General features: G+C 36.1%; 1 protein-coding gene across 4 annotated transcripts in view; it reads right to left on the bottom strand.

The window, feature by feature from the left end:
* Window positions 1–16,185, bottom strand: part of LOC134530898 (rho GTPase-activating protein 19) — a 110,872-nt gene that overhangs the window by 56,058 nt on the left and 38,629 nt on the right. For all 4 annotated transcript variants that reach the window (XM_063366190.1, XM_063366192.1, XM_063366189.1 and 1 more), the window contains exon 5: window positions 7,495–7,694. In XM_063366190.1, the coding sequence (XP_063222260.1) occupies window positions 7,495–7,694 (200 nt within the window). The remainder of the gene's footprint in view (window positions 1–7,494; window positions 7,695–16,185) is intronic.

The raw sequence follows: 16,185 nt of genomic DNA, 5'->3' as shown, positions 1-16,185 counted from the left end.
TGAAGCTTGGACGGTAAAACTTCTGGATCCCACCATGGAAGACTTAATCTCGGCCGTGAAATCCCTCAGTATGAAATTTGACGAGTTAAAAAGCGAGAATATGGTGTTAAAAACCCTTCTCATCGACTCTCGTAGTGAAACTGCAGAGATAAAAAATGAACTGCAACAGATCAAACAGATCTTATCTTCTAAGACTGATTCTGTTAATTCATACAGTCAAGTAGTAAAAAAAGTCTCCTCAAACAAGAAACCTGTTTGTGTCGAGTCATCCGGTGTATCTGGCAACAGCGCGCCCACCAGTGACCCACTTACAACTCAGCGTGTCTCCAACGACGTCATCAGGAAAAACGGTAAACAGCCCGTCGACGAAGACGGCTTTACCGTAGTACAACATTCACGCAAGTCCACGAATAATGAAAACTCCGATAGAAAATCATCTAACACGGATCGTAAGAAAAATCCCTTGCAAATTGGCATCAGGAATGTTTCAACATTAAGAACAATTGCTAAACCTATTTACAAAAAAACAAAAGCTCTCTTTGTCACGCGTTTTGAGCCGTCTGTCACGGAACAAGAAGTCGTAGATTATATTTCCAACGAACTAAATCTCAAGCAAGTCAAAGTGGCCAAGCTCCGGACCAAGCATAATTCTTACGCCTCCTTCCATGTATCTGTTCTGGAAGAAGATTTTAGTAGAATTAATAATATTGTTTTTTGGCCCAGTGGCTGTTTAATCAGTCCTTTCTTTGGAAAACTGCATCAAGACCAAATTGTTAGTACTAATTCATCTCCTGAAGCTCTCGGCAATTCTACCCAATTACCTCCAAGTTCCTCCAGTACATTGTCACCTTTTACGCCAGCAACTTCTATGCCAGGGCCTGGAGGAGTGCTTCCTACTCACTTTCCAGTGAATGCCCAATCTTAATGAATGGGAAATTGCATATCAGAATGTTAGAGGACTTAGAACAAAATCAGTTGAATTCTTTGATAATCTTATTAATACTCAGTATGACATAATCTGTCTAACAGAAACTTGGTTCAACGAAAGATGTATCAATGCTCATTATTTCACCGATAATTATTCTATTTTTAGAACTGATAGGGATCCGCTACTCTCATCAATGGAACGTGGTGGCGGAGTGTTGATCGCAGTGAATAAACATAAATTCCCTTCTGTTCAGCTAATTCAATTATATGACTATCGTGGAGTAGAAGCCGTATGGATTAATATTAAAATTGCTTTTAATAAGTACTTAACATTGGGTAATATTTATCTTCCTCCAACTACATCACCTAATCTATTCACATTGTATTTTGAAGCTCTTGAACAAAAACTCGTTAATTCTCATGATAATGTGATTATCTTAGGTGACTTCAATGTACCTGGGATAGATTGGAAAGGTAATCACTATTTCAATATTGCCCGTGCACATGTCAGATCCAAGGCTCAGTGCCTACTTGATTTCATATCTAATTTGGATTTAATTCAGCACAACCTAATACAATCTTCCAATAATCTTCTAGATCTTTGTCTTTCTAATCTATCCCATTGTGTGGTTGAAAAAGCTGTTGAATCTCTGGTCAAAGAGGATATCTATCATCCTACCCTACTTATTAAACTACATATTGAGGCGACCTCACACAATTTTACTCCAGATTCTATTTTCAGAAACTACAAAGCTGGTGATTACTTAAGCCTATATAACTCTCTAAAAACCCACAATTGGGATGAATATTATAACACCACTGATGTAGATGCTCTTGTAGATCAACTTACATCTTGTATCTGTGATAAAATCAATACTCACATTCCATTATCCACACGTAAGGCCTCTAAACATCCTTATTGGTTCTCTGGTGATTTAATTCATGCCTTAAAATCTAAAAAACACTTTCATAAACTCTATAAAAGAAACAATAATACTCAGTATTACCTTCTTTTCTCTAAATATAGAGCACTAGTTAAAAATCTTATTAAGCGTGATAAAACTAATTGGAATCGTAGTATCAATAATAAGGTTAAGAATAACCCTAAAAAATTCTGGAGATATGTCAATGTTATGAAAAATGGTTATAGTGAATCTCATTCTCTTAATGTCAATGGTGATATCTGTAATGATCCAGGTATTCTTTCTAATGTCTTTGCTAAGTACTTTGCTAGTGTATATGTACCATCCACCAACCACCCTCGTATCATTGATCCCGATATTATTCACGATTCAATTCCTGTATCATTCTTATCAGAAAGCCAGGTCTTATGGGGAATTAAATCATTAAAACCAACTATGTCTACTGGTCCTGACGGTATACCAAATTTCATTATTAAAGGCTGCTCTTTTATTCTAATGCCTCTATTGTTGCATCTATTTAATACAAGTCTAAAATCACAAGTATTTCCCACTAAATGGAAAATAGCTAAGGTTATTCCCATACATAAAAAGGGTAGTAAACACAGTGTATTTAATTATAGGCCTATATCATTATTAAATGGCTTTACTAAAATCTTTGAAAAAATAATATTTAAACATATTAACTTCCCAATAAACAACAGATTAGCTCCTAATCAGCATGGCTTTAGAAATAGTATGACAACTTCTACTAATCTTCTCTCATTTATTAATCCTATATACAATAAAGTTACAACAAGGGGGCAGGTTGATGCATGTTATTTTGATCTGGCTAAAGCCTTTGATACTGTCAATCACTCCATTTTACTAGCTAAGCTTTCTAACTTCGGTCTCTGTAATAATTATATAACCTGGTTTACTAGTTACCTTAAAGATATATCTTTCTTTGTTTCACTTAATAAAAAAACTTCTACTTTATATCATGCTACTTCTGGTGTGCCTCAAGGGGGTACTTTATCTCCCTTACTATTCAATATTTATATCAATGATATTTTTAAAGTTCTTCATCATACTACTGGTTTTCTGTTTGCTGACGATCTTAAAATATCCAGAGAAATTTCCTCCTTAAATGACTGTCTGCTTCTTCAATCTGATATTACTGAAATTGATAATTGGTGTAAAATGAATTTAGTTTCACTTAACAAAGATAAAACAAAAATTATTTCTTTCACAAGGAAAATTCATCCAGTTAAATATGATTATTTTCTTGACAACTCAAAAATTTCCAAATCTCTTAGTATAAAAGATCTTGGTGTTATTCTTGACTCCAAACTATTCTTTCATCAACATGTTAATTCTTTAGTATCCTTTTCCCGTAGAACCTTATATTTAATAAATTATATAACTTACTATGCATCTAATATTGAATCCATTCTTACTCTTTATTTGTCCTTAGTCAGAAGTAAACTCGAATATTGCTCAGTTATCTGGAACAGTATTAACACCACCGATAGTGACAAAATTGAATCCATACAAAATAAATTTTTCAAAATAATTAGTTCTAGACACCATCAATTACCCAAATTAGAATCTCTTTCAAATCGTCGCATCCATCTGGATGCCCTGTTTGTGTTTAAGTGCTATAGTTCAAAAATTAATTGCTTATACTTACTTGATAACTCTGGTATTCAAGTCCCGCAGTTCAAAAGCCGCCTTCGATCCCTATTATGTTCCTTACACAATAATAATGATTTAATTTACAGACTTATCTCAAATTTCAATAAATATGAAAATTTTATTAAAAACTTTAAATTTTAATTTTTATGATTACCCTAATATTTTGAGTAATTTTATAATCCTGCTTATTCTTCCCATTCTAGATCATTTAGTTAAGATTATCTCTGTTGCTGTTTTGTTTTGTTTTGTTTGTTATTGTATCGTCTTTTATTATCCTGTGTATGTTGTATTTATTTCGCTTGTATGTGTCGTCTTTTATTATCCTGTTTATGTTGTATTTATTCGTTTGTATGTGTCGTGTTTTTATTACTTGTTCTGTGCACACCTCCAAAGCTTCGGCTGTTGGTGTGCATGTCACAAATTTAATAAATAAATAAATAAATAAATAAATAAATATTTACCTTATTATTTTCCTTGTAGCAACCCAGGTTACTACTGCCCTGGGTATTTTTTTAAATTGTTTTATTAATGGAATACTTTTATGTTTTCTGATCATTTTGAATACTTGGTTGGGTCTTCTAGTTTCATGTAAATAAAGTCTGTTTATTTCTGACAAGAGGTATTTGCATGAGTGCAAAATGTTTCACGACCATAATGAACATTATTTAATGATTTCTAATATTTATGATGGTTTGTTTACATTATCGTATTAAAGTTGCTCAAAGTTAGGTATTTTCACGAAAAAGACACTGCCTGTGCGTGGAAGACTCGAGATTTGGTTGAAATGCTGTTGCCATGTGCCTGTGATTGGCTGATATTTTAACATTGGTTGAAAATTACGTCACCTGAGTGTCTTTCTTCCTTCCTGAGAACGACAGATGGCCATAGTAGTTAGTCAGTGTCTGGTCGAGGTACCAAAATGTTGTACGTGGCTCAAATTAGCAAAAGAATTTCGAGGCAGAGAACTTTTACGGCTGGGGTTGGGGCTCTAATGTTTATATTTAAAATAATGTAAATTTTATTTAGAAATTTTGGCCACAGTTGCCCATAATAGACCACAACGAGGATAAACTAAAGTCGCCATCATTCCAAGGACATAGTCCTTTGGCATTTACTGTGAATTGGAGGCAACCACAAGATTTAATAACAAACAGTACATACGTATTTTTCAACTTTTGGTACCAACAAACAAAAAATAATGTTTTGGAGCTAATGAAGGTGTTTTCTGCGACCAGTTCGTATTTTTGTAATGTACATGATTTTTTGTGGTTGGAAGATGGCAGCTACTGTGAGTTATGGATTTTTTATAAAGTAGAAATAACAGTTTAGATCAGTTTGAGTCTGACAGACTTCATTCCAGTAAACAATCATTGACAGTAACCTATTTTTTGGACTTAAATATTTTGTAAGTGCCCAAAAAATTTCTTCAAGTGTTAATGAATGTAACATTCAAACTAATTGGAGCTATGTATAGATTTGGATTATTATACCCTATGTGTTTGTGATGTGACATGACTTTTTTTTAAATAATTTGTTATTTGTATTTGGTTCAAACTAAAACACTGATATTAGCAAAGGCATTATAATATTCACCTTTCCAATTACATTAAACTAGTTTCTGTTTGTGTATTAATTCATTTAAATAAATTTTTAAAAAGGTTGAAATAATTTTCAATACAAATCAAATATAAACTTAAATCAATCTTCCTTCTAGTAAAATTTAAATGAAAGAAAAATAACAAAGCTAACATCAGTAACACTGTTTTTTCTCAAAACATGAGAAGACTGTAAAATCCATTAAAACTGAACAATTGCCAATGATTCACTTGTGAACATTCGGATTAACAGCAAGCATGAACCATAGCACAACTTACCATCATATTAATTGAACTACAATTTTTTGCCCACACAGTAGGGCTGCCCACTTTGCAAGCAGTAGGCCTGAGCGAATTTAAGTTTTTTTTAGTTTGAATCTAATATGAATACAAATATCTATTATTGTCAAATTTGAATAGTCAGAAATAGAATCCTACTAATTTTTTTTTACATATATTACAAATACATATTGCAAAAAAAGTAAATGTGTAATGTAGTGGCTTCTGGAAAATAAGATAAATAATACTAAAGTGAAAGATTGGTTATCTTAAGTCAGCTACAAATATACTGTAGGTAAAATTTTGTTGAAATATTCAAATTTTGAAAGGAAAATATAAATAATTATTTTTCATGGTAATCAAAATAGGATATGCAAAAATAATATTTTAATAAACACTGCAAACCTAATATATAAGGCAATTGCAGTATGTGTGAAGAAACTTCAAGAGGGTGGGTTTAAAAAGAAAGTGCAGTGAGCAGTTTTAATATAGTTAAATATGATGTAGGTCTACAAAATATTTAAAACTTGTTTGTTTGAATTTTTCACTATGTCAAAATAAATCATTATTAACATACATTAACATTTAGGGATTATATATTTTTGGGCTTGTTTTAACTAACGTGTAGGAACACAGTAGCTCCTTAGAATGTTCATCTCTTTTTATGTCCAGTGTATGTGTGCTTGGTAAAAGAGGTAAAGTTTTCCCCCTTCTTAGCTTGATTTTTTTTTTGGGTATGAGGAGAGAAGGGGGGGGGGGGGGGGGGCAAATGAAGTCTTTGCTGTTAGCGACCAGATGTTTTCCAAGAGATCTATACAAGGACATATTTATCATTATCAGGATGCTGTCAGTTCTAAACTTTTTGTAACGACCTGCTTGGACGTTCTTCTCCACTAAATACTTTAGCTGATAATGTGGGTGTTAGTAATGTTTCTGAATGACTATGTTAAATCTGGCTTTACTATATTATTCTTCTCAAAATTTACGCAGCTAGATGAAGCAAAAAACAACTCCACATAAATATACTTAAAACATTAAGAAAATCCTGTGGAAATTTTGTTCCTGTCCCACGACAAAATCTTCTGTGATCCCAAATTTTTTCCAGGTTTTCGAGATCCCACACAGCCATATTCGTAAACAACTGAATAATGTGTTTTATTTCATAATCGTCGCACATTTTATACTAAAATCAAGTTTGAAAAAAAAAAGAAAACCCATTCATGGAAAGTACGTTTATTTAGAAAGTGGAGTATATAAAAGCACGCCAAACAATTTAAATTAATAAGTCATTCAACAAAAACCTTTCTTCAACTTTAAATAGAAAAACAAAATCTGTGAGCCGAATGCGAGCCTGAACTAACGCATAACTATTGTCGTATTTCACACCACAAAAGAGTGCGGGCTAACAAATGTAGTTAACTTGGCACTCGACAGAGAGCGCGCGTTGCATGCAATCGGCGAGATATCAATATCCGACTACGCGTGCACGCTCTATACAGGAAGCAACATAACCAAACATGTATGATGCCAACTAGCGCTGGCTACATTTTTATAAGTGGCACACCGCAGACGAACAGATAAAGGTCATAACGTTTAAAAACGCCTTCAAAAGAAAATTTACACATCAAATAACTTTGTATTTGTTAATTAAATAAGTAAATGGTAATGTACGAATACATATTAGATTTCTACTTTAAAATACATTGTTTCATGGAAAAAAATCCCACACAAAGCGCTCTGAATCTAATAGCGGAATCAACAACATAATGCGACGTTTACGAGAGGCTATTTTTAATCCAAATTTTGATGCCCTAAAATATTGGTGCAACAATTATGAGATAAAAGAGGGTATTCGTTTTTTTTTAAGTGTTAGTATTCGAAATTGAATCGAATACGAATAATACATTTGAGTTTGATATAAGAAAATTATAATATTCGCACAGGTCTAGCAGGCAGCCCTTGAAAACTTTGCGCTGTCTAGCTAGCAGTGTGGGAAGTTCAAAAACCACACATCAATAACACTAAACACTAAACAATGACACTCAACAGGTTATATGATATTTGGTATGCTGGTTAGCGGAACACAGGGCGGTTACCTTGCGTGGACACAGGAGGTGCGGGGTGAAGAGAGTCGCGAGGGTGTCTGCAGTCATCTTGTTGGTGGGACGACTGGCGGCCAGGTGCAGTAGCAGCAGCAGATCCCGGAGCAGTGCCCGGTTCTCTCCCGGGAGCAGCAGCAGCAGTAGCTGCAGCACCAGGAGGAGGCGGGGCTCCCTCCCGCTCACCCCACACAGTCCTGCAACACACTCACTCCATGTACTCCTGTGTACCAGTTGGCTAACACATCTTGGACCGGCTTCTCACTGCAGCTAGGGTACTTACACACAAATAAACATGTGATTGATTACTCCAGGGATTAAAATGATGACAATATCATCAGCTAACTTACTTTCATTTGTAAACAAATTTTAAAGATACCACAGCATTGTGTACCTAAAGTTTACTTTAAAAAAGTACTATAGAAGTTTTTACAGTACATTATAAGGCAGACCAAATATCTTTGAAATGGGCTCCCATACCTGCCAACTTTTTGAAACTCCCATTAGTAAAACTTTTAAAATTTACAAAATTTGGCGTAAATCATGTGCGGCAATTACTAAGTACTGGTAACCAATATCAATTTCGCGACTTTCCCATAACCTTATATTCGACCCAACAAAATCTTATGCAAAACTACTCTAAAAATATATTTTCTAGTGCTGCTGTAATAATATTTAAAAAAAATTAGCACAACAATGTTAACTACACAAAAAACTACACTGAGAACAATAAACCAAACATGAAGGTGGTCTTACCTTAAAAAAAAAAATATTGTACTGATGGATGAATGATTCATGAATTTTGTGTGAAAACAAAATTAATCTGTAGTGTTCTGCTTTATTTGTAATGATGATGAAGTGGCCTTATTTGCTGCTTTCAGCAAAACAATGCTTAAGTTTTGTTGATAACATGGTCCAGACCTCTTGCATTTGAGACCAGAGATTGACTGGAGTGTTTCTCTAGACACAGATGACCTAAATTATGTTTTTTTTTGACCAAAATAAAGTTACGTTTGCATTCCGCATTACTGTGTGGTATACTTAAAATGGAAAGCATTATTACCCTTGATAGTATGTCATATTTCCAAACCCCTTCAACTCCTTGTGTATGAGATAACTGCCCATTTCACATCAATCGACACATCTTTATCCACAACAGCCGAAATGTCATCAATCTGCACATTTGTAAATTGTTTATGGAGTTCATCTATTGCCAAATCAATAGTTTCCTCTTTTTTCACAGGCAAGATAATGGGGAACAATTTCACAAAGTAACGCACAGAGGAAAATTGTGATTTTCAATTCTCTTCAATCTTACCACTTCTGCATGTTTTAAAACTTCACTCTTAAAAGGAAACTTATCAATAATGTAATCACATGCAGTAATGAAATATTTCCTTACTGAGGTAAAGAAATCATGTTTCTCTTTGCTTTAGAGCACATTTATTAAAATTGTTATGTGACTTCCTATCATTAACTCACCATCATCTTTTTGGTTATGATGTAAATTGTACTGTACCTCAAGGAATGGACTGCCCTTCAGTACACTAGGTTTAAGGAAATGTACAAGAATGTCTCACAGCAAATTCCTTAAGAGTTCTCTTAAAATATGTATCTGTGGCGATGCTGCTTGAAGAATTACATTTAATTTCTCAAAATATGGCATAACATGAAGTAGAAAGGCACAAAAAGCTTTGTTCAAATTCGAAGACAGAAACAATTTTATTCCCTACTTGCACAAGAATTCTGGTTTTTAAGAATTGGCTTGTCAAACTTCTTATCAATTTTCTTGCTGCTAGAAGCAGATTCAGGAGCTTGACGTCAGCCGGGGCTTCGTCCCATGAGCCTGATCATCCTCCGTTCCCTTTCCCACACCTTTCCTACCCGGCATTTGTACCGTGACGTACGTAGTCGTGTGAGATTTAAACTGCGCGCCACGAACTACAGCAAGAGGGCGCTTAGCTGCAGTGCGCCGCACCCCTATTTGTAATTAATATTATTGTAACCTTTTTAGGGATGTGCGAATATTCGTAAACACGAATAGTTGCGAATCGTAACTGACGAACTATTCGCATTCGTAAGTCGAATAGCAAAATTTAAAATTGCGAATACCGTATGCCCGAATATAAGGCGACCTGCAGTTTCAGGAGGCCAAACAAATGTAAAAATAATTTTGGTAGAAATCAATGTGAAAATTCATTAGACATACATTTTGTGTTGATAAATCCTTTTTGCATTTATGTATACCGCATTTAACTTTCCGTTTCACAGCTACGTATTACTATTTAGTAGTGTGTTAAACGTAACAAAGCAAACAAAGAATGCAGCTTGCCGGAACAAAACAAGTGGCTAGCTGCCATGGTGAATCATACGGCCATGAATAACTTCGGTGACGTGACCGCGAATATTTTTCCATATTACTCTCTGACAGAGAGTCTCTGGCCTATGAAGTTTAAAGAATAATCTAAGATAATTATGTTGTTTGAGAGGTTTTTACATAAATAAAGAGTGGATTACTGTGAAATTATTAAAATAGCTTTTGAAGCAACGTACCAAATTCCTGTAAATATGGCGTCTTCGTGCGTGTTCGGCAATGTTCGTTTTACAACAAAGAAATATTGTGGAAAGAGTTGGCAGCCATGAATTTCCAAACATTACTTCCGAAATGTTTTGTAAACGTAAACAATCGTTCTGAAAATAGCTGTGATATTTTAGTACAAATTTTCCGTTAAAAATCTGAAATTAAATTAACGTCAATGTTAACACGCGATTGTACACAAAGTACAAATATGATATGTGTAATAAAATGTTTCCATTTTGAGATGCTTCAACATTCACATTTTTACTTAAGAACAAATATTTTAATTTTCAACGTTAAACAATTGTGAATTACTGCAATATTGGGTGGATTTATCGTTTTCCCCGTGTGAGCTAACGAAGTTTTTGTTAATCTAAAAATCGTGAACATTTTGTTTCAAAATGTTTCTACTGTAGATTTCAGCTTGGAACTAATGTTTGCGGTGCTGACGTCTTGGGTGCGAAAATAAGGCGACTTCCAATTTTCTCATTTCTCGTTTATGTAAAAATGGTCGCCTTATATTCGGACCAATATTTGCATCAAATATAAAATAGATAACAATTATTAAATATTATTATATATGAAATAAAAATTCATGTCCTCAATAACTCTTAAAAATACTAAGTGAACTTTTTTTTTGTGGTTTCATTCACAGAAAATATCTTGTATAAACTAAATAGATAAAAACCCGCCATTGTTCAGTGTAGTAACATTATATATATATATATATATATATATATATATATATATATATATATATATATATATATATATATATATATATATATATATATTACAACTATTCGACTTCGAAACTATTCGCATTCTATTCGAAAATTTTACTATTCGATTCGAAATTATTCGACCATCAAAATCCACTATTCGCACACCCCTAAACCTTTTCTTTTCGCCCCTAAAATAGTGTCACGACGATTCAGTAAGTGAGTGCCTTTTGTTTCATTAATGTTATATTTTTGTAATAAAGTACGTGCAAGCACGGCCACGAACGCTCCCTAGCAGGCGACGACGGAACCAACACATAACTGTATTCAAACTATTTTACCACATAAGTAATTATTACAGACAGTCTGGTCATGGATGTGTATATGCTAATTTTTATAAAGAGTTCATGTTATTTTCAATAATAACCCGGGGCACGCAGTCGCAGAGATGTAACAGTAATTCGTGCCTCAGGCGTTTTCTAACAGTATCAAGGAAGGATTGTATGAGGGCGTGTAACGTGTAAGTAAATAAAACCAACTTAATTGAGTCACGTGTCTTTGTGTTCGGGGAGCCACGTGGGTCCTTAACCCAGTCAGCGGCATGTGAGACGCCCTAAGAGCCACCCGCCTCGTCAGGGGTGTATGTGTTAGTGAGGCGGGATGATAAGCGCGACGCTCGATGGTATTTCAGGCGCGGTATCGCCTCTACGCGCAAGTCTCTGAATTGGCGCACAGTCTTCTCGTCGTCACAGGATAACTGTGAAATTTGAGCGGTGACCGTAACATTATATGGCGGAGAAATGAAGATAAAGGTGTAATGCAAGTCCCTTAAGTGCTTTTAATAATCTGTACTGGTTGTTTTACGCCTAAAAATTACTCTGAAAACACGCGTTTTAGCCATTTTAACTCTTCTAGAAATACAGTTTAAAAAAATGATCGAAAATTAAAAGTACTTTTCGGGCCTCAGCAAACTCTTAATGCTTTTCGTAAACATACCCCACTAGGATATCTTAAGTAGTTTTGAAATCGCGTTGTTTTTCCTGAAGCTCTGCGCACCGTCTGTGTGACCAGGTAGGCGGGCCCCTTAAGTAGAAGCGTGCCCGACGCTGAGAGCGGGCTCTGTTAGGGACAGGTGCCGAATTAAATATCAGGAGGGCTAATATCTCACCGCACACGGGCCATGTAATGCCCTGAGTTAGAGTTTCATGCCGGATCCACGTGCCCACTCACGTGGTGGCGCCCATTATTTCCACCAATAATTTAGATTGTAACACCCGTACGCCTTCAAGCAATTTCTATTTTCCCTTGTATCTGGTTTCCTTTTTCTGTGCTAGAACTACATTGTTTCTTTACGCTTAATGAGATTTTGTACAATCTCATACTCACAAACTGGGATGGTTTCTGTGTTACGAACACTTCTTATTTGAAAAAACTGAGTAATGGTTCCCACTGACTAACAAGTCTTGTCAAATTTCTTGCGAGAGATAACCACCGTGTTACAAACATGCTTCAGTACCTTTTTCGATTAATTGCAGTGAAGGTCTTGAAATCTAGCAGGTAGTTCTTTTCGTTTAGCACTTTTTTCCGTATAAAAAAAAAAGTCTACTAATATTTCCTCCACATTCACTGGCAAACTTGAAGCTACCTTTTCTGCTGCTAAGTTTAATAAATGACATGCACAGCCAATAACCACTATTTCCTCATGCCTTTCTTTTAAAAATGCAGCAACACCATTCTTCTTCCCAACCATCACAGAAGTATTATCGGCACAAAATGCTACATAATGATTAAGTGGTACTCCATTTGATTCTAGCTGTGACAAGATTAACTGACCTATATTCCGCCTTGTAGAGTCACCTTCCAGGTTAGGTATGGAGAGAACCGTACTCAGTATTTTACCTGTTGTGACAACAATGGGGTACAATTTTTCGTTTGTATCGTTACTCCCGTCTGTTGCACCAGAGAAAGGCCCTGTGTGTAGATGCACAACAACTTCAGACAATGTATTACTTGCCATTTCATTCAAAATACAAGTTGTTTTCGTGCAGGCACACATGAATTGCTTTGCAATATTTGAGTCTGTAAACATGTTTTTGAACAATCCACCGGCATGATCTGCTGCACTGAGTGGGATGTTATGCTACACTAAAAAGGAAACAAAAAGGCATTCCGCTTTCGTTACGTCCAAATTGGCATTTGTAGTGTTTAAAAAACTAGGTACTAATTTTCGTGTTCTCTTCCTGACTCTTCACATTCCCAACGTGTTGGGGACAGTTAACGTGCGTGCTTACGTCATATTTGCTACCGTGCACTATATTAAAATCACACCTACACACTAAACAGAACACAAATTTTTCACCCTTCTGAGATCTTTGTATATATGAAAATTCCTCACTGTAAGAATCCTTGTATGTTTGGAAGTACTTCTTCTTCAGTTTGCTCATTTTTAAAACAAGTGTTTAAATTTTATCTGTATGCAACAATATTATTGTATAAAGCCTATATGTGTACTTAAATTACTGTTTCTGCAACAATTTTGTGTTATACTTGTATCAAGTGTCAAATTTTAACTTTTATCTTTAGAGCCTGTGTATGTACCTGTAAAACTAGTTATGTTGTTGTTCTTATATTTCTTGATATGTCCTATACCATTTGTGCAAATGTCTGTATGGTCAGATGGACAAAAATAAATAAAATAAATAGATGGAAAACACCACGAAACTAGTAAAAAATATATATGTATAATAACTCGTACATTTTCGTATTGGTGTAAGGTACATAGTAAATATAAAATAACAAAACAATTAAAACTTTTCGGAATACTTCTATGCAATTATTTACCGCTTGCTACGTTCCACCATGTTTGGAAACTAGAGCTTAATGGCGTTTGTTTTCCGAACAGACAAGTAACTTAATTTTTGATTCGTCGGAAAGAGCCAATGAGAACAACGATGTCAAGAACAAAGATGCTTCTTTCTTTGGCATCCACGTCCATGCTTGGTGTTTCTCTCATACAGACCTCGTCGTTACAAACTCAAAGTTACCCGTTCAGCGAATTTCTAAATTTATTAAAAACATTTTGAAATCCGTAAAAAATGCTCCGTAAAACAAAGCCTCTATCCGTAAATTTTACGGACAATCCGTAAAAGTTGGCAGGTATGGGCTCCATAGTTTGATTGAAACATCTTTCTCAGAATGGACAGGCAGAGCCAAACAGTATGCAGGGCCCTACAGAACTAAATAGTGCTGACTTTCCACAGCTTGCTGAAAACACTTCTAAAAACTTGACGTCAACCGGGCCTGCGCCCCAGAAGCCTGGTCAGCCTCTGCCACCTTTCACCTCGCCCCCCGTCCCACTTCCCGTACTGGCAGCTGCTCCGTCTTGAGTACGTAGTCAGGTGGTTGTGTTTGAATAGCACGCCACGAACTACCTCAAAAGGGTGCTGTAGCTGCAGTGCGACGTCCCCCTAAATTTGTAATAATTATATTGTATAGCGTTATATTTTTTCCCCATTCATTTATGTCGCCACCGATAGGTGGGAGGGTTTTTGTTTTGTTTAGAATATAAGATTTAGTATGTAAGACAAAGACGTTGCCGGGCGGACCCGAACACGAATGAAGTTGACATGTATATATAATTTAATTAATTAATAACTCTAGGTTAAATAGTATAGAGCCGTGAGAGAACGTGTATAAATTTTAGGAGTGTTTCTGTAATTCTTTATATAAGATTACAAGGCACTTAATCGGAAAGGCGTAACGGTAAACTGACAAGGCGGGAAGGCACCATGTTGCTTCGAGGGAGCCCGGCACTCAGGCAGTTCTACGCCGCCAACGACCGAGGTAAGACGCTGCCTTCCGCACCCGGGGACTTCACTCTTTGTTCGCTGACTATTAATTCCATTTTCTGCTTAATTCTTTCTAATTCTTTTAACGTATCCCCGGGGCCTGCCTCAGTCGGGGGACTTTCTAACGTAATCATTTTTCAACTCTTAACGAGTCTTTTCACGTTCGTGCGTGGGCCTTATTCCTGCGTTCTGATTAGATGCCAGAGATCTTGGAGATGCACCTTGTGAGACCGTGTATGGGAGTACGCGCACGTATTAAACGTCTTAATTCTAATTGTCTCCTTGTATTTTTTTTGCACCGACCACGTGGCGACCTATACCTCGTGAGCAGGCATGTGGGACGCCTGGAGAGCCCACTATTACTTGTTATACCATAAGCGTGCCCGACGCTGAGAGTGGGTCAGGTCTGAGTGTACTAAGGGAGTTAACCGAGGGTCCAGTCTTGCCTCACATGGGCGACGTCACGCCCTGAGACGGATCGTAGTCGGGTCCACGTGCCCTTCCACGTGGTGGCGCCCATTACCAATCAACACCATAGCGACCCTCTCGAAACCCGAACCGTGACAAACTATAGATGCTTTTCTTACGCTTTCTGCTTGGCTCTATCGCTCGTTATGCATCTCATTGTCAGTGCATTACATATTTTGAATAGATCGGCAGACAACTAGCATTTGAAATTTATACATACCGTATTCACTCGCGTAATGTCCGCACCCTTTATTTATATATCCTTAAAAGAAAAAATTAAAAATTTGCATAATGTCCGCACCAGTCGTCTACGGCGGGCAACACAACTTTGGCCGCCCCTAAAGGACGCAGTACGAATGGAAAGTTGACGGCTCTGTAAACAAAGCCGTGACCATGAGCTGTCCTTTCTCTCCTGTCCTGAAAGGGTGGGGAAATTCGTTGAACTGAACAAAGCACGGTAACGGTAAACACAGCTGACCAACACGCACGCATGTTCAAGGCATGAGTTTCGCGTCCAGTTTTGTAGTGTAGAGTACAGAATGGGTAAATATAAATCCTTCACTGCGCGGTTTAAATTAAGAGTTGTTCGTTATGCTGAAGAGCATGGGAACAGGGCTGCTGAAAGGGAGTTTGAAGTGCACGAAAAAAGTGTTCGTCTCGACGGAACTGAAGACGATGTAATCTGGGAAGATACAGATGACGACAGGAGCGATGCTGACGCAGAAAGCAGTTACGCCAAGGAAGATGATAGCGAAGCGTCGGTAGCAGATTAGAAAGTGATGTGTTGAGAAAGACTTACATTTTTTTAAACTCTTAAGTGTATAATTTTCTTTTAAATTAGGTTTTCGTAACATTTACCTATTTGAAATTGCAGTTACTAAAATGCAGACTAAATTAATATTTTTAGTGCTGTTGCAGTACCAGTTTTTTTGGGTAAGTAAGTTCATTATTTGAATGTAGTTTTATATTTATAAAAAAAAATTAACATCACATTTGCTGACATGGATCAGTCTTGTTTTCTGTTGCGGTAAGACACGCAGCGCAGCGTAAAAGAAACGTCAACTTTAATTAG

Source organism: Bacillus rossius, chromosome 3, assembly GCF_032445375.1.
Source record: "Bacillus rossius redtenbacheri isolate Brsri chromosome 3, Brsri_v3, whole genome shotgun sequence".
Classification (NCBI taxonomy): Eukaryota; Metazoa; Arthropoda; class Insecta; order Phasmatodea; family Bacillidae; genus Bacillus; species Bacillus rossius.
Note: the sequence above shows the minus strand (reverse complement) of the source record. Positions and strands in the feature narration are given on the sequence as shown.